A 24,409-nucleotide genomic window follows, 5' to 3' on the forward strand; every position below is an offset into this window, starting at 1 on the left:
CGCGCTGAGATAGTGCAAAAGGGGGCCCCGTTCCCACCCCACCCCAAACGTCGTGCCAACGAAACCTGCCAAGGAGCACGGAGTCGGGGCACAGCCGCGCGGCCACATTTGCGGCTCGCCCACCAACGCATCACGAGGACGCGGATAGGACCCCCCCCCCCCCGGTCTCGCGGACCTGGCCGCTCCTCCAGGTCATGCGCACATTTGGCCCACAGGCCTGTCTGCCTCCTTGTCTATGAGGGTGGCTTCTTTCCTTTGCTTTTGTGTAAATGTCTGTTGGCGCCGTCTGTAAAGTAAAGCTGTATAAGTGCTGAGTCAGGTCAGGTTCGATCTGTGACCTGCTACAAGTACCATGTAAACCTGTACTAACCTGTTCCATGGTCGGGTTGTCGGCGACGAAACCGTCTCCCCCACCAGGTTTTCTGGTGAGGAGGGTGTTTGGATATGGACACCCAGCAGGATTAAAAACAAAACCTGTCAAAGGGCGGAGGAGCTCCTTGTGAGCCAACGGCCATCCATATCTAGTGCCCAACTGTGTCTGCAGACGTCCTCCTTCAGTTGGGTTACTTCTTATTAGGAGGTTGGTGGCAGGATTTGCACTCCGGCCACCATAAAACCCTTCATTCCGCAAAACGCAAAAACGCAAAAAAATCTGAAAACCCACTCGGTGGGAGTACCTCCTGCGCAGCTTCCCTTCGCAGGGCAGCTTACCGGATGACGGGATTGGGGCAAAGCCTTTGGGACCCCCAATCTTTGATGATAGGAGGGAAACCACGGGGGTAACATCCCTGGGTCAGATTGCGGGAGAGTGTGTCGGAGTGGTGCTGAGGTGTCGTCCACCAGACGGCGGTCCCCTTGGGTTAACCTGAGGCGGTCCCTTCGGGTGGGTGCCTGGAATGTCCTATCCCTAAGAGAGGATGATCACCTGTCTCTGTTATCATCTGAGCTCAAGCGTTTGGACATCGGGATTGCAGCTCTCTCTGAGGTTCGGAGACCGGATTGCGGCGAGATAATGGTGGGTGGTTACACCTACTATTGGTCTGGTCGCTCTGATGGTTACCATACCCAAGGAGTTGCTGTAGCTGTGTCCAATAAGCTGACCCCAATGATAATTGAGGTAACACCGGTCAACGAGCGTATTATGAAATTAAGGAGTCGTCACTCCTTAGGTGTCATTTCCCTGGTCTCTGTTTATGCTCCGACTGAGGCGAGTGATCTCACCGTGAAGGACACATTCTATGCCACGCTCGAGTCTGTGGTTGATCAGTGCCCCAGACGAGATACACTTCTAGTCTTGGGGGATTTCAATGCATCGACTGGAACTGATAGGGATGGTTATGAGGTGTGTGTTGGTCCCCATGGGTCAGGAACTATGAACCAGAATTGCACTAAGTTCCTTGACTTTGCAAGAAGTCATGGACTTAGGGTGGCTGGTTCATGGTTTCAGCGCCCACAAGCTCATCGCTGGACTTGGTATTCCAACGCTGGCGGTGTGGCAAAGGAGATTGACCATGTCCTCATTGACGGTCGTTGGAGGATGATCCAGAACTGCAGGGTCTACCGGAGTGCTCAATTCCTCAATACTGACCACAGGCTTGTTGTAGCAACTCTAAAGCTGCACCTTAAATCCTGGAGAATGGGACCATCCCAGCCGAGGCTGGATGTTGCCAAGCTCAGGGATGAGAGAGTAGCTGAGGAGTTTGCGAACAGGCTGAGTGGACACTTGGGGGGTCTGGGTGCTTTGGGGGGCCCTGAAGAGTTGTGGAGCGCCTTCAAGGCCACCGTCCTTGATGTTGCCGGTGGATGCCTTGGAGCTCACCGCAGGACAAAGAAGAATTTTGTCTCTCAAGGGACACTGGATACCATTGACCAGAGTCGCAGGGCCAGGCTGAATGGCAGAGCTGAGCTATTCAGGGAGCTGAGGCGTAAAACTGTACATGCACTGAGGGTGGACAAGGAGGCCTATGTGCGAGGAATCTGTGAGGGGGTAGAGCATCACCGATGGACAGGTGATTCTCGTCCCGCTTACAGGGGAATTCGCGCATTACGTTCATCTAAGCCCATCCCTCGGAGCACTGCAGTTCGAGCAGAGAGTGGTAGGCTCTTGACAGAGGAGTCTGAAGTGAAGGCCCGCTGGGCCGGTTACTTTGAGCGGTTGTACCAGGCTGAGCCCCCAGCTGTCGAGTTGGATGTCAAGGGTGTTACAATCCCTGTTGCTGACCCTTGAATCAACTGTGGTCCACCTTCGCTTGTGGAAACACGGGCTGCGGTGAACCAGTTGAAACGGGGCAAAGCTCCAGGGATCTGTGGCATCCATGCTGAACTTCTCAAGGCTGGTGGAAATGCTGCACTCGTGTCGTTGCATGCAGTTTTGTGCTCTGCCTGGAACACAGGCATCATCCCAACTGACTGGAAGAGGGGCCTTGTTGTCCCTCTCTGGAAAGGGAAGGGTGATCGCCAAGACTGCAACAACTACCGAGGGGTGACGCTGCTCTCAGTGCCGGGCAAGGTGTTTGCTCGGATAATTCTTGATAGGGTTCGCCACCATCTGCTTGAGCACCAGCGTCCAGAGCAGTCAGGCTTTACACCAAAGAGGTCAACGATTGACCGTATCCTTGCACTTCGTGTCCTCACCGAACGCAGACGAGAGTTTCGGCAGGGGCTGCTTGCAGCCTATGTTGATCTCTGTAAAGCGTTCAATTCAGTGAATCGGGATGTCCTCTGGAGGATTCTTGGTCTTCGTGGTGTGCCACCAAAACTGATCGATCTGATGTCTGAACTCTACTCTGGTACTGAGAGTGCTGTGAAGTGTGGTAGTACCATCTCTGACTCATTTCCAGTTGTTACTGGAGTTCGTCAGGGATGTGTACTTGCCCCCACACTTTTCAGCACTTGTATGGACTGGATTTTAGGGAGGATGTCGGAGAGATCAAGTTGCGGTGCATCGTTTGGGAATGTCAAGATCTCGGACCTTGATTTTGCAGATGATGCAGTCATCTTTGCGGAGACTTTAGACATCCTCTTGGGGGCCCTCGAGGTGCTGAATGAGGAGTCGGAGCCGTTGGGATTATGGATTTCTTGGGTCAAAACTAAGATCCAGGCTTTCTGTGACATCTTGGATGCTGCTGTCCTGTCTGTGTCTGTTTGTGGTGAGGATGTTGAGGTCGAGGAGAGATTCACTTACCTTGGCAGTGATATTCATGTCTCTGCTGGCTGCGAGTCAGAGGTCAATAGACGTCTGGGTCGGGCCTGGGGGAGTCATGAATTCACTGGATCGTGGGGTGTGGCGCTGCCGGTACCTGTGCGGGAGGACGAAAGTCCGAGTCTTCAGGTCCTTGGTACTTCCAGTCTTGCTCTATGGGTGCGAGACTTGGACTCTGACCAAGGATCTGAGACGGAGACTTAATTCCTTTGGTACCAGGTCTCTTCGGAGAATCCTTGGCTATCGCTGATCGGATTTTGTGTCCAACGAGCGGTTGCTGAGAGAGACTCGGATGAGATTTGTTACCTGCATAGTCCGTGAGCGTCAGTTGCGGCTGTATGGACATGTGGCTCGTTTCCCTGACGCTGATCCTGCTCACCAGATTCTCTCAGCGAGGGAGTCTCATGAGTGGAGAAGGCCAGTGGGCCGACCACGTGCCTCATGGTTGCAGCAGGTTGACCATCATCTCAAGGAGATGGGGATGGGCCTGGCATCTGCCTGGGGGATGGCCAGATGGAGGCCCCTGGAGTACCGGCGGAAAGTGGACGCAGCGACGCGCTGTTCTGGCACATGCTCCCATACCTGACCTATAAGTGTTGCTGTGTGTGCGCGTAGTCAGTATTAACTCTGCGTCGTTGTTGCTTTTATTGTTTTGGTGGCTTTATGTGCATTTTGACTGTATGGCTGTATTAGTCCGGGAGCCAACCTGTGTACGAGGCTGTTTTAGGGTTGGACCTTACAGCCTCTGCTATAAAATTTTACACCCCCAGGATGTTTAGATATATGTTTGCAGTTCATGAAAACCAATGTTGGCAATTCATAAGCTCTTGCGAAAAATTTTGGCGGACGTTTTTGTTTGAGGAAGATTTGAAAAATTTGATAAAACAGCAATTGTCAATAAAATTTCTAAAAAAATTAAAAAATCACATTCATGAAAAATAAATGTGAACTAAATGTAAGAATTCAATCAGTGCATTGTAAAATGACAAAAAAAAATTGCCTTTGTGGAAGTAAACCTCGTAAAAGTACATAATTTTGTGAAAAATGCCTTAAAAATAACGTTTTTTGAAGATGGCCTTTAGAACTTTTCTTATCATAGGCAGATGCTGCATTAGAATACTAATTTCTCTTAATGTGATATGAACATGGTATCCATGGCTAATTAAAACAGCAAATTTGAGTGAGTTCTATCAATTTTTAAAGAGAAAATTAACATTTTTGTCAACCAAAGTTACCCCTACCCCCAAAATCCTCTTACTCTATTGAACACAGTTCGGTTAAGGTTTGCTGGATCCAGGTTGGGTACTTCACAGTTCACTCTTCCAAAGGAAAATTCAATGGTGTTTGGAGTGACATGGCCCTGGAGCAGACATACAACAATGAAGGGAAGACATCTCTGTTCAAAGGCATATCTCAGGCACCAGCTGCTCGAGATAAATATGTGAAGACAGCACCATTTCTCACAGCTGTATCAGAGAACATAAAGTCTATGGCTAATCTAGGCCAACAGGAATCTACTCATCATGGAGAAACACATAAGCAGGCAACAGAAGAACATATGCATGTTGAGGAGATCAAGAAAGTGATATGCCAGCAGATGATAAACCCATTCCAGTGTAACAACCAAGTGGATCTGCTCAATAGAGCAACTGGTGAGAAGGATGCTTCAAAAGACTTGGTCCATGCTCAAGCTAAGGGCATGGAAGCCATTATGAAAGCAGAAGAGGTGGTCTCTATTAAGATTGAACCACTGAAGCTGGTAACTTTCTCCTCACAGAAGAAATCAAAACCATCAAGGAAACAGAGTTTAATCAGGATCTATCAAGATGAGACTGCAACTACACGTGTGCTGTGTTTCTATCGAGATGCCGACCCAGTCACAAGACAGATTGCATTTTCCCATGAGTGGACAGACTATCCATCATCCCTGTTTGAGGTTGATCCACGCTTAGCACAGGGGTTTGTAATGCGCAAAGGCAACAAGTCTGATTTCGTGGCAGTGCTAATTGCTGAAGCTGAGCAGGATGTTGTTTTACAGCTGCCATCATTACCACAGAGTGACCTATACACAGTTTATCTGGTAGACACAATGGCATTTGTAAATAAATACCAAAAAATGGGTGCAAAAACATTTGGTGAACTTCCCCAGCTGTATCTTCGCAAGCTCCTTCAGTTGAAACCTGAAATGTGCAACTGTGTCAACATCATTGGTGATCAGGATGATTTTGATGATAGCCATACTTTGAAGGGTGATGAGCAGCAGAGGAGAAACCAGACAGACCAGGCAAGACAATTCTCACCATCCAAGAGTCGAGAAATTCCGGACTGGAATTTACTCATGAAGAATCCAAGAAATAAAGGAAATCTTCAGAACTTCATTGGCACTTCCCTTTGTGAGAGTCCTGAAGCTATTCCGGATGGAGTGACCATCATTCTTGGTGGTATGATGGAAAACAAAGGTCACACTCTTTCCATCACATCAGCATCAAGTTCAGTTCTGGACTTACCTTGTGAAGAACATGAAGAGGCAGACACAAGGATTATTGCTCATCTTGCGTATTGTGTGGAATATCCTGATCACCATTGAGCTGTTGTGCATGCAACAGATACAGACATAATTATGCTGTGTATATATCACTTCTGCTGCTTGAACACATTGCAAGAACTCTGGATACAACGGCAGAATCAATACCTACCTATTCATGAGCTGATAGAAGTGTTGAGCAAGAAGTACCAGAAAATCCTCTTGATGTCGCAGCCACACTTCTGTGCACATATGTGTTGTGTGGATGTGACACAGTGAGCTACCCATTCAGAAGGGGAAAAGAAGAGGTCAGGTCAGGTATGGGAGCATGTGCCAGAACAGCGCGTCGCTGCGTCCACTTTCCGCCGGTACTCCAGGGGCCTCCATCTGGCCATCCCCCAGGCAGATGCCAGGCCCATCCCCATCTCCTTGAGATGATGGTCAACCTGCTGCAACCATGAGGCACGTGGTCGGCCCACTGGCCTCCTCCACTCATGAGACTCCCTCGCTGAGAGAATCTGGTGAGCAGGATCAGCGTCAGGAAAACGAGCCACATGTCCATACAGCCGCAGCTGACGCTCACGGACTATGCAGGTAACAAATCTCATCCGAGTCTCTCTCAGCAACCGCTCGTTGGACACAAAATCCGACCAGCGATAGCCAAGGATTCTTCGAAGAGACCTGGTACCAAAGGAATTAAGTCTCCGTCTCAGATCCTTGGTCAAAGTCCAAGTCTCGCACCCATAGAGCAAGACTGGAAGTACCAAGGACCTGAAGACTCGGACTTTCGTCCTCCGCACAGGTACCGGCAGCGCCACACCCCATGATCCAGTAAATCCATGACTCCCCAGGCCCGACCCAGACGTCTATTGACCTCCGGCTCACAACCTGCGGAGACATGAATATCACTGCCAAGGTAAGTGAATCTATCCACGACCTCAACATCCTCACCACAAACAGACACAGACAGGACAGCAGCATCCAAGATGTCACCGAAAGCCTGGATCTTAGTTTTGACCCAAGAAATCCGTAATCCCAACGGCTCCGACTCCTCATTCAGCACCTCGAGGGCCCCCAAGAGGATGTCTAAAGTCTCCGCAAAGATGACTGCATCATCTGCAAAATCAAGGTCCGAGATCTTGACATTGCCAAACGATGCACCGCAACTTTATCTCTCCGACATCCTCCCTAAAATCCAGTCCATACAAGTGCTGAAAAGTGTGGGGGCAAGTACACATCCCTGACGAACTCCAGTAACAACTGGAAATAAGTCAGAGATGGTACCACCACACTCCACAGCACTCTCAGTACCAGAGTAGAGTTCAGACATCAGATCGATCAGTTTCGGTGGCACCCCACGAAGACCAAGAATTCTCCAGAGGACATCCCGATTCACTGAATCGAACGCTTTACAGAGATCAACATAGGCTGCAAGCAGCCCCTGCCGAAACTCTCGTCTGCGTTCGGTGAGGACACGAAGGGCAAGGATACGGTCAATCGTTGACCTCTTTGGTGTAAAGCCTGACTGTTCTGGACGCTGGTGCTCAAGCAGATGGTGGCGAACCCTATCGAGAATTATCCGAGCAAAGACCTTGCCCGGCACTGAGAGCAGCGTCACCCCTCGGTAGTTGTTGCAGTCTTGGCGATCACCCTTCCCTTTCCAGAGAGGGACAACAAAGCCCCTCTTCCAGTCAGTTGGGATGATGCCTGTGTTCCTGTGAAAAGAAGAGCGGCACAGGTTTCTCTGGGACTGATAGGAAACCTTCCCCACCTTGTTGATTTTGGAAGAGATAGTGAAATGGCAGCAACAGAATGTGTCATTGATGAGGCCAGAGTATACTGGACTGCTCTGCATGGCCAAAAAGGGTTCAGCTGTTTGGATACCCTCAGGCAGCATATGTTTGTCTCTTCAAAATTAGACCTTAGGTCACTGCCAGCAACAGAAGATGCGTTTTACTTCCTTGTTTTAAGAGCATTGTATCAATTGCTTCTGTATAGACGTGCACATCTCAGTGACCGAGCACTTCCCCCAGCCACAACATTTGGCAGAACCCTTATCAATGGAAAACTGGTCCCAATTCTCATGTCTAAGCCAGCCAAGCCAAACATAGACAAAACGGTGTCTTGCATGTGCAAATTATCCAAATGTCTGAAACGATGTTCATGCAAAAAGGCTGCTGTGCCTTGCTGAGTGACATGCATATGCCTTGGTCAGAGAGGTTCATGTGGTGGAGTTGTTTCAGAGAGTGACTCTTCCTCTGAAGAGGATGTTTCATGTCACAATATTGTGTTAATCCATTTCTAATTTTATCTTCCTTAAAACCATGGCATGTAAAAGTATGTTCTTGTTCCTGACCCCATTGATAGTCAAGCATTTCTGAGTTGCATAAATCTTTTGTTGTTTGACATATAACCTTGTCAATTGTAGGTAGGTTAAATCACCAATTGTGATATAGGAAATGAACTCCTCTTTAATATGAGGGGTCATTTGTGTATATAGGTTTAGTGGTTATGATTTTAGGACAATATGAATTACCCCTACCCCCATCCTACATCTTCGCTTTTGCCAACATTTTGTTATCAGAGGGGGCTCGCAAAAGTGTTGACTGTGTTGTTGCGCAAGAGTTTCACCATTGCCAACATTGGTTTTCATATACTCAAAGGGTGTCTCTTTATGAAAATCAACACAAAAATTTTATAGCAGACCGGGCAATTTTTTTTTAATTTTGATCGGTTGGCTCCCGGACTATATATACGTGCTTTCCGTATGCCGGGAAATAAATGTGCATTGTGTGAACTGTTTTCCCGTTTCGCTTTGTCGTTTCTCTATTGACCCTCGATCTTGCTTCATGTAAAGGGTTCGTAGTGGGTGCAACATCCCGGTAAATAATCTGAACCGTCTAAGTCGATGATAACACCGCTCGGTTATCCCGATAGTATGGAACGGGCCGCCCAAGCAGCTCGTGTCCAGAGTCGACCTGCGGCGAGGTACGATCGCCCGGTTTACCATCCGCGTGGGTACTTAGGTCGGTCGAGTTTGGCGAACAACCCTATCCTACATGGGTGGCCGATTGGTACGATTGTGGTGAGGTCGAAAGGCCCACCCGTGACTGGCTCCAGGCGATAGTTCCTGGAGGGTCACGACTGAATTGTCCATCCGGTGGGCGACGTGCCACGATCCGAGTTACGTGGCCGTCCGCACGCCGGCGGGCGCGAATTCGCAACAATATATATATATATATATATATGTGTGTGTGTGTGTGTGTAATATACTTTTGCAGGCAATCATACCAAGTGGACGGAGCGCCCTCTGTACGTGTCCGCCAGTTTGGCCTTTTTGTACGTTTTGCTGGGAAGCTGCAGGCTTTTGCTCACCAAGGTGTCTGCGAGTCCAGGTCGTCATCTTCTTCTTCGTATTATTTTCCTCCTCCTCCTCCTTCTCCTTCTCCTTCTCCTCCTCCTCCTTCTTCTCCTCCTTCTTCTCCTCCTTCTTCTTCTCCTCCTTCTTCTTCTCCTCCTTCTTCTCCTCATTCTTCTTCTTCTCCTCATTCTTCTTCTCCTCCTCATTCTTCTTCTCCTCCTCATTCTTCTTCTTCTCCTCATTCTTCTTCTTCTCCTCATTCTTCTTCTTCTCCTCATTCTTCTTCTTCTCCTCATTCTTCTTCTCCTCCTCATTCTTCTTCTCCTCCTCATTCTTCTTCTTGTCCTCATTCTTCTTCTTCTCCTCATTATTCTTCTTCTCCTCATTCTTATTCTTCTCCTCATTCTTCTTCTTCTCCTCATTCTTCTTCTTCTCCTCATTCTTCTTCTTCTCCTCATTCTTCTTCTCCTCCTCATTCTTCTTCTCCTCCTCATTCTTCTTCTCCTCATTCCTCCTCTCTCTTCTCCTTCTCCTCATTCCTCATCTCTCTTCTCCTTCTTCTCCTTCTTTTCCACCCTTCTTCTCCTCCTCCTCCTCCTTCTCCTTCTCCTCCCTTCTCCTCCCTTCTCCTCCCTTCTCCTCCCTTCTCCTCCCTTCTCCTCCCTTCTCCTCCCTTCTCCTCCCTTCTCCTCCCCCTCCTCCTCCTCCCTTCTCCTCCCTTCTCCTCCCTTCTCCTCCCTTCTCCTCCCTTCTCCTCCCTTCTCCTCCCTTCTCCTCCCTTCTCCTCCCTTCTCCCTTCTCCTCCTCCTCCTCCTCCTCCCTCCTCCTCCTCCCCCTTCCCCCTCCCCCTCCTCCTCCGCAGTTTCCGCAGAGTCTGTTACATTAGTTATTCGTGCCTGTTGTTTGTGTCCTTTATGACATCCTTTATAACACTAAGTTTCCTGTTTGGAATGACTTTAAATTTTGTTTGACTGCCAGGCAGGCAGACCGAGTAAAAATATTATCTCACTCCTCTGTGCACATGTGCGATCAGGTAATTTTCGGAGGCAAAGTACTGTAAAACGGCAGGTTTGTTTTCCTATTCATGTGAAAACTGGAAGGGCACTCGGTGGAGCGTATACCTCCGTCAGGTTGATTAGTTTATGTTTTGTGTCCCACTGATAGACCGGATCTGGATTCAGGCCTGAACTAAAATTTAATCGGCTTGTTCTTGTGACCGAACCAACTCATCCACCAAGTTTCATCTGAATCCGTCCATAACTTTTTCAGATATCATGCTACATGTCATTTTAGCCCCATCCCTCAATGGTGAAGAATCCCTTTAAAAATTCTCGGATCCAGATCCAGATCTTCACAAAAATCTAAACTTTTCGTCCATGTCACATACCAAAGCTCTCCACCAAATTTCATCCGAATCTGTCCACAACTTTTTGAGATATCTTGTTCACAAACATGGACAGACGGGTGAAAACAACCTCCATCCACCTTTGGTGGTGGAGGTAAATACAGTTGTGATGAAAAATATTGGCACGCTTGCACTTTTTCCAAATAACTCACAATTTTCTCTAAAAATAAGTTGAAATTCACGAAAATATTTTGTCTCCACAATTCTATATTTCACTGTGAATATTACAGAACCTTTGTTTTTGATTCAGAACTTAAAATATCCTTTTAAATCAGAAAATAAAAATAAATGGCATTTTCAAAATTGTTGACACCCTTGACTTGATATTTGGTATCACAGCCTTTGGACAAAATAACTGCAGTCAAGCACTTCCTATAACCATGAATGAGCTTTCTACACCTCTTTACTGGGAGGTTGGCCCACTCTTCTTGTGCAAACTGTTGCAGTTCTCCCAGATTTGAAGGGTGCCTTCTCCCAACTGCTGTTTTCAGATCTCCCCACAGGTGTTCAATGGGATTTAGATCTGGACTCATTGCTGGCCACTTCAGAACATTCCAGCGTTTTGTCTTGAACCATTCCTGGGTGTTTATGAAGTGTGTTTGGGGTCATTGTCCTGCTGTAAGAGCCATGATCCTCGAAGGAGAACCATCTTTCTGACACTGGGTTGAACATAGTGCTCAAAAATGCCTTGGTAATCTCCTGATTTCATGATGCCGTGCACACATTCGAGGCACCCAGTGTCAGAGGCAGCACAGCAACCCCAAAACATCACTGAGCCTCCTCCATGTTTGACTGTAGGGAAGGTGTTCTTTTCTTTGAAGGCTTCATTTTGTTTTCTGTAAACATGGAGATGATGTGCTTGTCCAAAAAGCTCTAATTTGGTCTCATCTGTCCACAGGACATTCTCCCAGAAGGAGTTTGGCTTGTTCAGGTGTGTTTTGGCAAATTCCAGTCGGGCTTTCTTATGTGTGTGTCTCTCAGCAGTGGGGTCCTCCGGGGGTCTCCTACCATAGAACCCCCTTTCATTGAGTTGGCGACAGATGTTGCGAGTTGAAGCTGTCATACCTTGTGTCTGAAGGTCATCTTCAATCTGTTTTGCAGTTCATCGAGGTGCTTTCTCCACCATTCAAACAATCCTTCGCCGCAATCTTCGATCAAGTTTTCTCTTGCGGCCACATCCAGGGAGGTTGGCGACAGTACCATGGGTCTTAAACTTCCTGATAACATTGCGTACGGTGGACACAGGAACATCAAGATATCTGGAGATGGACTTGTAGTCTTGAGATTGTCCATGCTTGGCTACAATCTTCTGTCTGACTTCTTCAGACGATTCTCTGGTTTTCTTTCTTTTCTCCATGCTCATTGTGGTCCACACAGTGACACAAAACAGCAGAATGACTCCTTTTCTCCATTCAAGCTGGATGAATGCGTGATTTTTATATTGCAGGCACCTGTAACTCTCCCCAGGTGAGTTCAATTCCAAAGTAAAGGAGAATCACCTGCTTGAAATGTAATTATTTCTAACAACATCTAAAAGGTTCAAATGTTATTGCCTGGGCCATTTTAGGATTTCTGTGTTGAATAAGCTAGGATTTCGTAATTTTTTCAGGTTTTTTGTTTTGTTCCACTGGAAACCAAAGAAATAAGTATGTGGATACCAAAACATTTTTTTTATTTAAACAATTTTCTGGAAGAAATGGTGCATTATTTTTTTAAAAGTGCCAGGGTGTCAATACTTTTGGCCACGACTGTATAACATTAAATTGAAATAAGTTGTTCCTTCATCATAAACTGATAAGACATATGGACGGACAGACATGAGCCATTTGCTTAACCCCGCTTTTCGCTTCGTCTGCATGACAAAACAAAGGAACTTTGACACAGGAGGAGTGCATTTGGCCCATCATGCTGGTAGTGCACCAACACGAGATGAAACAAATCTGTCTCATGTCACAGACTCAATCTCAATGGGGTTGTGGGGGGGGGGGGGATTTGCCATCCTGTCATATATGCAGTTAAAAGTACTGAAGGTATTCGGGGGAGTGGATGGACAAAGGCAGACATCGCGATCACTGCGTAGCTACACATGTATACTATCACCCATCCACATGCAAGCAACCTACAAACCCTGCCAATATCCTGGTACCCCTTTATCTCTGATGCTTCGAAGTGCCTGTCTAATTCCAATTTAAACCTTCCACTGTTTCTGCTGTCACTACCTTTCCATGAAGACCATTCCATGCATTAACTACTCTGAGTGAAAGACTCCTTGCCATTACTCTCTTCTTCTTTACCCTCAGGCTATGTGCGGCTCTTGTTCCTATCATGGTTCTGCTGAAAAACTATTCTGCACTTATTTTGTCGATAGCCTTCATTATCTTAAACATCTCGATCAGATTCCTTCGTAACCACCACCTTTCTAATGTATGAAGTCCTGTCTTCTTCAGCTGCTCCTCATAGCTGAGTCTAGCTCGGCCTGGAGTCGGTGTCATAGCATGATGCTGAACCCTATAAAAGCTATGTCCTTCATCAGATGTTGTGACCAAAACTGAACACAATATTATAGATGGGGTCTCACTAAATTATTGTACAGTTAAAACTACCTCCTTTGAATTAAAATTTATCCCTCCAAGAATACAATAAACTCGTGATCAAGACACTCAAATTCACACAGAAACCAAGTGGTTTCACAATGTATTTGAAGCACACCTGGTGGGGATACAAAAAGGAAGCAATACTGTACCAATACTAATTAATAATTACCAAACTGCACGACACAAACCCGTACGTGGCCATGACTCGATGAACGAATGACAGTTCCTTAATTATATAAGTCCTTAAGACCTCAGACATTGCTCAGAAGATAGACAAGATAGGTCATACAGGGCAAAAAATACTGTTGCTCTGCCCGGGAGGACGCAGCGAGTTCCAAGCGATGACATGGCCTGGGCGTCAACAGTTTGTGGCTACAGACTGAACCCGGCTCGAGGGAGAAAGTGGGGGCCACCTGCTGAGGGGGGCGTGGCTGGAGCTGCAGTGGCAAAGGCTTCATTTGAGGAGAAACCCCGTTGCAGCTCCCGTGCAGGTTTCACCATCGCTCTGCACGCCTCTGACACCCCACTTTTCGATTCATTCCTATTTCTAGCTACCGCCTCACCTCGCAGCTGTGATGTCACTAGCCCTCCCCCGCTCGGCCACTATTAGTTCATACTCGGTTCGTGGGTGGGGCATCCCCCCTCCCGACCTGTCACCCAGCACTTTCGGTGTGCTTTGCATCATGATCGTGCTCCCACCAAAATTTGGCATTTGATGGCCTGTTGGATGCATCAAGAGAACATTTATGACAGATTATGAAGGTAATAACATTAAATATGGTATGAATGGGAAGTGGTTTGAGGCACACAGCTTTCTACACAAAAAAACGATGCATATTCTATATCAAAATTTAGTTACCTCATGATAAAACATGTAATATGTGAAATACAGTAACTACCGCTATATCGTGCGAAGTTAGTGCTGAGAAGGCATTCACACAACAGTATCTAGACTTTCCTGAATCTGATCACTCCACCTTCAGCTATCTATCTGTCTTACCTCCAAGCTTTCTATCATCTGCCAATTTAGAAAGCAGACTCTTTATCCCACTCTTCAAATCATTTATGGATGTAAATTATAAATAATAATGGTCCCAGTACCGATCCCTGATGTACTTCTTTACTTACATCCTCCTGACTGTATTTCTGATGTCGTACCTTGGAGGCCTGCGTGACACATTACCATCTAAGGATGAATCTCCCGGTAGTTTCTCACTTGATGAAGAGTAATTTAGTGATCGAAGATTATTCTGATATGCTCCCCAATTGTAGAACTCTGTTGTGAAAAACTCACACAATCTTATAAATTTGAGGTTTCAAATGTCCAAATTTCTCATCCTTTTATAGTTTGCTTTTTCTTAATTGTTGCTTTTATTACCTTTTCCTTTTATAAATGCTGTGAGATTTCACTATAAATGAAAAGTCCGAGATAAATAAATAGGAAATCTGATTTCTTAATTTATCAATATCAGTTCTACAGGGTGCCCCACAGAAAACCAGGAAATTTGGTACAGTTTATTTAAAACAAAACAAAAGCAAACTTAGATGTAGCGTAAAACAAAGATACACTTTATTTTCAAACAAAACAAAAGCAAACTTAGATGTAGCGTAAAACAAAGATACACTTTATTTTCAAACAAAACAAAAGCAAACTTAGATGTAGTGTAAAACAAAGATACACTTTGTTTTCAAACAAAACAAAAGCAGACTTCGATGTAGCATAAAACAAAGATACACTTTATTATATGTTAGTTTATTGATATGGTAAAATATGGCAAAATAAATCTCAAAATCTCAAATTTCCTGGTCTTCTGTGGGGCACCCTGTATACTAGTTATTTTTCATCACAAGGAAAGTGAATCCTTTTGTCTGCACGCAGCTTTGCCTACTTGTGCCATTGTTTGTCTGAACGTTCCTTGTCCTGCTATTTCTCTCCCCCTCATTTTTTTGTGCTTCTAATACTCTGTCATCCAGTTCTTCCATGAGCTTGACGTAAGCATACAAGTCAAAAGGTAGATGTTCACGCAAATGTCAGGTGAACATTTAACGAATAGTTATTCACTGGAAATTTGACTTGGGCTCTGAGTACAGTGCCCAGAGAAAGTCCACACCCCCTTCCAAAATTTTCACCTTTTGTTGCCTTATAGCCTGGAATTAAATTGCATTAAATCAGACTTTTTCAACCTTTATTTACACATCAGAGCCCACAACTTCCAAGTGAAAAACAAATTCTACAAATTTCAGAAAATCAATTATAAATACAAACCTAGAATATCTTAGTTGGATAAGTGTCTAACCCCGATAAAAATACAAAACTAACCCTGAGTTGATACTTGTTGGAATCACCTTTGCGAGCAATTAGAACTGAGTCTGTTGGCACAGGTCTCCACCAACTTTGCACACCTTGATTGGGCAATATTTGCCCATTCTTCTGGACAAAACTGTTCAAGCTCAGTCAAGTTGCATGTGGAGTGTTGATGAACAGCAAATCTTCCAGTCGTGCCACAGATTTTTGATTGGATTTATGTCGGGGTTCTGACAGGGCCACTCAAGGACATTCATCTTTTTGTTCTTTAGCCGCTCCAGTGCAGCTTTGGCTGTGTACTTCCAGCTGTTATGCTGAAAGATGAACTTACGTCCCAATATCAGCTTTCTTGCAGAGGGTAGCAGGTTTTCCTCTCGGATTTTTCTGCATTTTTCTTCATCCATTTTCCCTTCGATCCTGACAAGTGCACCAATCCCTGCTGATGAGAAACATCCCCATAACATGATGCTGCCACAACTATGCTTCACAGTAGGGATGGTGTTCTTTGGGTGGTGTGCTGTGTTGGGTTTGCACCAAACATGTTTTGCATTTAGGCCAAAAAGTTCCATCTTGGTTTTATCAGGCCACAAAACTTTTTGCCAAATGGCTTCAGAATCTCTGGTGTGGTTTTTTGCATACCTCAAACAGGACTAAAGGTGAGCTTTTTTGAGTAATGGCTTCCTTCTTGCCACCCGACTGTACAGGCCAGACTTGTAGAGTGCTTGGGATATTGTTTTTACATGCACAGTCACAGTGACAAGTCTTTGCCATAAAGACATGTTGCGCTTTCAAAGTTGCCATTGGCTTCTTGGTGGCCTCTGATCAGTCTCCTCCTTGCTTGGTCATCCAGTTTTGAGGGATGGCCTGATCGAGGTAGAGTCTTAGTGGTACTTCTTAATGTCACCTTCCACTTCTTACTGATTGTCTTGACTGTGTTCCAAGGGATAATGAAGGCCTTTGAAATATTTTTTATACCCATCCCCTGATGTGTGCCTTTCCGCAACTTTATCCCCGAGGTCTTTTGAAAGCTCCTTCATGCTCATGGTTGAGTCTTTGCTGTGAAATTCACTGCCCAGTAGGGGAAACGTACAGGAACAGCTGATTTTATCCTGAAATAATCAGAATCACTACACTTTAACACAGGTGGAGGCCATTTAACTTGGTGTGTGATTTTGAAGATGATTGGTTACACCTCAGCTAATTACCTTCACTGAAGTAGAGGGTATTGCATTTGGGTCCATTTGTCAGTTTGTTTGTCCCTACAGAACTTTCGTGGTTTTTTTTTCCACAACCACTTGTCAGATTGAGACAAAATTTTCACCATTGGTGCGACGACTCATGTAGAATGTTTTAATGATAATTATGATGTCATAGGTAATGTGGTGGGGCAGCCATGTTGGAAAAAAGGAAAAACTTTGGACCTCTATCTCCGAAACCGCACCAAGGAAAAAATTGAAACGTGGCACATGGCAAGTACTCCTCATGGGGAATGAGTGTGATTTTTTTTATATGACATCATAGGTGCCTTCGCTATGACGTCATAATTGCATATGTAGAATGCTATCATCCAATCAGTATGAAAAATATTCAGGGTCATCTCGGGATAAAATGGTCCGCAAATTCTTTTTGGGGATGACGTCAAAAATCTTCTTCTCCGAAATGGCTGAACAGATTGAGGCAAAACTTCACACTTATGACTGATTATACATGAGGAACAAAGGGTTCACACATGTGAACATCCTTGGTCACATGGTTTGGCAGCCATATTGGATTTACCCGAAAACAAACAAAAATCTTCTTCTCCAGAACGGCAAGATAGATCGAAGGGAAACTTCACACAAATGTTCCCCAAGGCATGCATGTACAAGGTTGTTCAGGAATAATTGATGTCGCATGGTTTGGCAGCCATATTGGATTTCCGAAGAATATTAAATAATGTTTTCTCTGGAACTGCTTAATCGACACGAACCTTCACAATTATGATCTAGTAGTGATGGGGAATACATGTTTTAAATTTGAACTTGATTGGATACATGGTCTGGCAGCCCGAATTATTTAACATTTTGATCTGGGTTTTTTATTATTATTATAATTTATTTATTTATTATTATTTTATTTTTTGAATAAGGCTCACTTGGCTGTGCCTGGATGGGTTTGAGGATAGAGAAGTAGCAGCTTAAATGTGTTGCTGATGACTTTCCTCCTGATGACTTCATCCTTGCTCTTTGCTTTTTGGGGTTCCTTCTGATGACTCCAATGCAGGACTGTACCTATTTGGTCTTCCATGTGATTTGAATTGAACTTATTTTCATTACAGTCGAAATTCAATTGAATAATGATGAAAAACGTAATGGGTCAGGGTCAAGTGTCGGATCAAAGCGGGATGACTTGGTACCCGGTCATCACTGCCAACAGTTACTGTATGGAGTGGCAGTTCTCATTACGTGTCTTATTAATTACTCCACACAAACACCACACAAAAGAAGTCCTGGTGAGGGTCTGCAATCTCTGATTGCTCTTTTTCTTGTTTACAACTGCTATTATAAGGGGTCTGGACACCTATTCAACCAAGATATTCTAGTTTTGTATTTTTAATTAATTTACCGTAATTTGTCAAACTTGTTTTTCGCTTGGAAGTTGTGGGTTATAATGTATAAGTAAAGGAGGGAAAGTATGATTTAATGCAATTTCATTCCAGGCAATAAGGCAACAAAGGGTGAAAAATTTGAAAGGGGGTGTAGACTTTCTATAGGCACTGTACAGTGTACATGTGTTTCCACCACAAGCCTGGATAGTGTTGTTCTGTGTTACTATGACCTTGTTCATCTTATTTCAGATGGAACATACTTGTACCTTCCAGCAACAGTTGTTGTGGCTTCGGAGGCATTGAAGTTGTTCATCTGCTCCTTCATCTGCCTATTTCTTTTCATAAGAGGTGTGTTCGTGCATGTGGATGTCCTTATCTTTCTATATTTGTTCATTTTATTATGTTTATATCTGTTGTGTCTTTCTTTTTTTCTCCCCAGATGGCTGTCAGTGGGACGATGTTTGCTGGCATTCCTTTCGTGATTTCCTCCGATTTCTGCGCTGGGCAATTCCTGGTCTACTATACTGTGTTGATAACCTCCTCTCCTTTTACACTATCTCCTACCTCTCCCCAGTAAGAGATACAATTTAGTTCCTTCAAATATTTACCTAGCTTCCTCCAGCCACTCATCATTTTCGTTGATCCCACACCTCCGCGCCCCTCTGCTCGGTCACCTCCGCGCCCCTTTGCTCGGGAACCTCCGTGCCCCTCTGCTTGGGCACCTCCGCGCCCCTCTGCTCGGGCACCTCCGCGCCCCTCTGCTCGGGCACCTCCGCGCCCCTCTGCTCGGGCACCTCCGTGCCCCTCTGCTCGGGCACCTCCGCGCCCCTCTGCTCGGGCACCTCCGCGCCCCTCTGCTCGGGCACCTCCGCGCCCCTCTGCTCGGGCACCCCCGCGCCCCTCTGCTCGGGCACCCCCGCGCCCCTCTGCTCGGGCACCCCCGCGCCCCTCTGCCCGGGCACCCCCGCGCTCCTCTGCCCGGGCACGCCCGCGCCCCTCTGCCCGGGCACGCCCGCGCCCCTCTGCCCGGGCACGCCCGCGCCCCTCTGCCCGGGAACCCCGCGCCCCTCTGCCCGGGAACCCCGCGCCCCTCTGCCCGGGAACCCCGCGCCCCTCTGCTCCAGAACCCCGCGCCCCTCTTCTCGGGAACCCCCACGCCCCTCTGCTCGGGAACCCCCGCGCCCCTCTGCTCGGGAACCCCCACGCCCCTCTGCTCGGGAATCCCCGCGCCCCTCTGCTCGGGAACCCCCGCGCCCCTCTGCTCGGGAACCTCCGCGCTCCTCGAGTTGGACATGTCTCTATAACTTCACAAATCCTAAGCTCCTGTTCTCATTACTTGTATTCACAGGCTGTGGTCGTTCTACTCTCAAACTTTGGCATTATAACAACAGCCATCTTATTTCGATTCATACTTAGGTACGTGGATGAAACATGGGAAATGAGTACGGGGGCAGGGGGGTAGTTTGCTTTGAGTCGGTGCAGAACAATGGCAACTGCGCTTCATGCTGTTTTGGGTTGTTGTTTTTTATTTGCCCCTTTAAATACTTTTCTCCTGAAATATCTTTTCCAAGAAATGATTTGTTTTCTCTGTGCAGACGACACCTCTCTGCTGTGCGGTGGGCCTCTCTCCTCATTCTCTTCCTTTCGATCGTCGGGCTCAGTGATTCGACCAATGGCTCAAACCACAAAACAACTCACGTGACCTTACAAGTGGCCACACCTGTGACCAATGGGAACTGCTCTCAACCTGAGTCTCCACCACACCATCAAAGCAGTAACAACTCTTCACTGGATGTTAGCTTAGATAACTATAGCTGGAATCCCGGATATCTGCTCATAGCATCCCAGTGCTTGATCGCCTCTTTTGCTAATGTTTACAATGAGAAAATCTTAAAAATGGATGGTGGAATTGATGAGAGTTTCTTTGGACAGAACACACGACTTTACCTTTTTGGTGTTTTGTTCGCCTCATTATCACTGGTAGTTCATCCACCATCCCGGCAAAGACTAGTGAGCTGTGGCCCACTGCTGGGCCATAGCATTTCCTCCATTGGCCTCATCGTTGTGACTGCTGCTTTGGGTCTCACTGTTGCGTTTACACTGAAGTTTCGGGACAACATGTTCCACGTTCTAGTCTCAGAGGTCACCGCTGTGCTCGTGACTTTAACATCGATGCTGGTGCTGGGATTCAGGCCAGGGCTACACTTTGTGTTACATGCGCCATCTGCACTTCTGGCTGTATTTGTGTACGCTATGGAGAACCAGGGATACGTGAAAGATCTCCCGATCCACAGGACTTGGGCGGTGGGTTTAAAGCTATTTGCTGTTGTTTAACCTTGGTATGTGTCTTAATATCCCAACAACATTGGTGGACTCGTAATTGGCGTTTAATGCAGATTGTAAGAAGGACATGCATTATGACACCGCACTCAAATAAATTGTGGGAATATGATTGGCACCGGAGCTTTTGGCATGCCAGAAAAGTTCTTTGCAGGCAGACATATGTGTTAATGTGTCTGCAATGTGCTAGAAGACTTTTCTATCTGACAATTTCACATTGATGACCTTGTCACACTCACTGCCAAACCTGAAAGTATGTTTTACACTGTTTGTGGAAGATGAAGTGATACAGCTCACCGGATGATGGGATTGGGGCAAAGCCATCGGGAACCCCAATCTTTGATGAGAGGAGGGAAACCACGGGGTAAACTTCCGGGGTAGGATTGCGGTAGTGTGTGTCAGGATGGTGCTGAGGTGTCGTCCACCAGACAGCGATCTCCTTGGATTAACCTGAGGCGGTCCCTTCAGGTGGGTGCCTGGAATGTCCTATCCCGAAGGAAGGATGATCACCTGTCTCTGTTATCATCTGAGCTCAAGCGTTTGGACATTGGTAATGCAGCACTCTCTGAGGCTCGGAGACCGAATTATGGTGAGATCATGGCGGGTGGTTACACCGACTATTGGTCTGGTTGCTCTGATGGTTACCATGCCCAAGGAGTTGCTGTAGCTGTGTCCAATAAGCTGACTCCAATGACAATTGAGGTAACACCAGTCAATGAGCATATTATGGGACTAAGGATTCGTCACTCCTTGGGTGTCATTTCCCTGGTCTATGTTTCTGCTGAGACTGAGGCGAGTGATCTCACTGTGAAGGATGTATTCTATGCCACGCTCGAGTCTCTGGTTGATCAGTGCCCCAGGCGAGATACTTTTCTTGTCTTGGGGAATTTCAATGCATCGACTGGAACCGATAGTGATAGTTATAAGACATGTGTTGGTCCCTACGGGTCTGCAACTGTGAACCAAAATAGCACTAAGTTCCTTGACTTTGCAAGAAGTCATGGACTTAGGGTGGCTGGTTCATAGTTTCAGCACCCAAAGGCTCATCGCTGGACTTGCTATTCCAACGCTAGCGGTGTGGCAAAGGAGATTGACCATGTGCTCGTTGATGGTCGCTTGAGGATGATCCAGAACTGCAGGGTCGACTGGAGTGCTCAGTTCCTCAATACTGACTACAGGCTTGTAGCAACTCTGAGGTTGCAGCTTAAATTCAGGAGAATGGTACCATCTCAGCCGAGGCTGGATGTTGGCAATCTCAAGGATGAAATGGTGAGCTGAGGAGTTTGCGAACACGCTGAGTGGAGATTTGGGGGTCTGGGTGCTTTGGGGGATCCTGAAGAGTTGTGGGTGCCTTCAAGACCACCGTTCTTGATGTTGCCGGTAGATGTCTTGGAACTCAACGAAGGGCGAAGAAGAATTTTGTCTCTCAATGGAAACTGGATGCCATTGACCAGAGCCACAGGGCCAGGCTGAATGGCAGAGCTGAGCTGTTCAGGGAGCTGAGACGTAAAACTGAATGTGCATGAAGGGTGGACAAGGAGGCCTACGTGTGAGGAATCTGAGGGTGCAGAGCATCACCTGTGGTCAAGTGATTCTCATCCTGCTTGCAGGGGAATTCGCACATTGCGTTCCTCCAAGCCCATCCCTTGGTGTACTGCAGTTAGAGCAGAGGGTGGTGGGCTCTTGGCAGAGGAGTCCAAAGTGAAAGCCCGCTGGCCGGGTTACTTTGAGCGGCTGTACCAGGCTGATCCAACAGCTGTCGAGTTGGATGTCAGGGGTGTTACTATTCCGATTGCTTACCCTCCAATCAACTGTGGTCCACCTTCATTTGTGGAAACACAGGCTGCGGTGACCCAGCTGAAATGGGGTAAAGCTCGTGGCATCCATGCTGAACTTCTCAAGGCTGGGGGAAATGCTGTACTCATGTTGTTTCATGTAGTTCTGTGCTCCACCTGGAACCCAGCATCATCCCAACTGACTGGAAGAGGGGCCTAGTTGTCCCTCTCTGGAAAGGGAAAGGTGATCGCCAAGACTGCAACAACGACCGAGGGGTGACGCTGCTTTCAGTGTCAGGCAAGGTCTTTGCTCTGGACAATGGTGCTCAAGCAGATGGTGGCGAACCCCATCAAGAATTATCCAAACAGTCAGGCTTTACTTCAAAGAGGTCAACGATTGACTGTACCCTTGCTCTCCGGGTCCTCACCAAATGCAGACGAGAGTTTCGGCAGTGGCTACTTGCGGCCCATGTTGATCTCTCGAAATCATTCCATTCAGTGAAGCGGGATGCCTTCTGGAGGATTCTTGGTCTTCGTGGGGTGCCACCAAAACTGATCAATCTGATGTCTGAACTCCACTCTGGGACTGAGAGTGCTGTGAGATGTGGTGAGATATCATCTATGACTTATTTCCAGTTGTTACTGGAGTTCATCTGGGGTGTGTACTGGCCCCCACACTTTTCAGCACTTGCATGGACTGGATTCTGGGGAGGATGTCGGAGAGATCGAGCTGCGGTGCATCATTTGGGAATGTCAAGATCTTTGACCTTGATGTCGCAGATGATGCAGTCATCTTTGCGGAGACTCTAAATATCCTTTTTGGGGCCCTCAAGGTGCTGAATGAGGAGTCCGAGTCACTGGGATTACGGGTTTCCTGGCTCAAAACTATGCTCCAGGCTTTCAATGACATCTTGGATGCTGCTATCCTGTCTGTTCCTGTTTTTGGCGAGGATGTTGAGGTCACGGAGAGATTCACTTACCTTGGCAGTGATATTGATGTGTCTGCTGGCTGTGAGCCAGAGGTCAACAGACGTCTGGGTCGGGCCTGGGGGAGTCATGGATTCACTGGATCATGTGGTGTGGCACTGCCGGTACCTGTGTGGGAGGACGAAAGTCCGACTCTTCAGATCCTTGGTCTTCCGGTCTTGCTCTATGGATGTGAGACTTGGCCAGGGATCGGAAACGGAGACTTCATTCCTTTGGTACCAGGTCTCTTCGGAGAATCTTTGGCGATCGCTGGTCAGACTTTGTGTCCAACGAGTGGTTGCTGAGAGAGACTCAAATGAGATTTGTTACCTGCATCGTCTGTGAGCGTCAGCTGTGGCCGTATGGGCATGTGGCTCATTTTCCTCATGCTGATCCTGCTCACCAGATTCTCTCAGCAAGGGAGCCTCATAAGTGAAGGAGGCCAATGGGCCGACCACATGCCTCGTAGTTGCAGCAGGTTGATCGGCATCTCAAGGAGATGGGGATGGGCCAGGCATCTATCTGGGGAATGGCCAGACGGAGGCCCCTGGAAAATAGACGCAGCGACGTGCTGCTCTGGCGCATGCTCCCACACCTGATCTGACCTGAAGTGATACTTGTGATTTGTATGAAGAAATTGAATTGCGTGTAATTGCCATTATGCCCATCAAGCCTGCACTGCATCCCAGACAGCACTTCAACTCATTACATTCGCATAACATGAATACACCAACTTCTCTGTGTAACACGCAAACAACCAATGTGAGTGCTTTCTTTGTATTTGAATCTATTTTGAAACCAAAATTATTATTTTTTGTCTCCAGAGTTGAGGCTCATGGAAGAACTGAACAAAGAACGGATCAGGACTTAGCATAACAAAGGGAACATTAGAAAGAGAAGAGGATAATGCCAACAACAGGGCCGAGGGAGAAAATAAATGGAGACAGACAAACAAGGGATGTGGGTAACAATGAGGTGCAGGGAAGAACGCAAGTGGTGGACAAGATGGATGCAAAAGCAAAATTTTGCGGGGAGGACTTTTACGGGTGTTGAAAATATCATGGTTTTGGATGGGGTACGATTTGAAATGGTGGTGAACAGTTGTCTTTAAGACCTGAAGAAAAGAATGTGATAGAAGAGGATGCGAGAGTTTGTTCCTCAGACCAGGGTGCTGAGTGGGGGTGTGGGGGGGCGGAAGGGAAGAGGAACAAATGAGTGGAGGTGAACAGTGATTCTTGATTTTGGGAGTTTCACTCGAAGAAGGTGGTGGGGGGGGGGGGACAAAGCATAGAGAGAACAGAGTGCAAGACCAGAAATGAGGTGGAAGAAGACAGAGAGAGAGAGAGAGAG

At 46.8% G+C, this 24,409-nt stretch overlaps 1 protein-coding gene across 5 annotated transcripts in view; it reads left to right on the forward strand.

The window, feature by feature from the left end:
- Positions 1-24,409, forward strand: part of SLC35A5 (solute carrier family 35 member A5) — a 33,533-nt gene that overhangs the window by 4,029 nt on the left and 5,095 nt on the right. The window contains exons 2-6 of one of the 5 annotated variants that reach the window (XM_085897630.1): positions 9,008-9,121; positions 11,594-11,959; positions 18,228-18,326; positions 18,418-18,551; positions 19,574-20,282. In XM_085897630.1, the coding sequence (XP_085753756.1) occupies positions 18,418-18,551; positions 19,574-20,282 (843 nt within the window). In that variant the 5' untranslated portion in view covers positions 9,008-9,121; positions 11,594-11,959; positions 18,228-18,326. Of the gene's footprint in view, positions 1-9,007; positions 9,122-11,593; positions 11,960-18,227; positions 18,327-18,417; positions 18,552-19,326; positions 19,395-19,573; positions 20,283-24,409 lie in introns of all 5 variants that reach the window. The other 4 variants (XM_085897626.1, XM_085897629.1, XM_085897627.1 and 1 more) reach the window with 4 other exon arrangements.

The sequence above is a fragment of the Eptatretus burgeri genome, chromosome 10 (assembly GCF_056783735.1).
Source record: "Eptatretus burgeri isolate ZD-2024b chromosome 10, Ebu_testis_v1, whole genome shotgun sequence".
Lineage (NCBI taxonomy): Eukaryota > Metazoa > Chordata > Myxini > Myxiniformes > Myxinidae > Eptatretus > Eptatretus burgeri.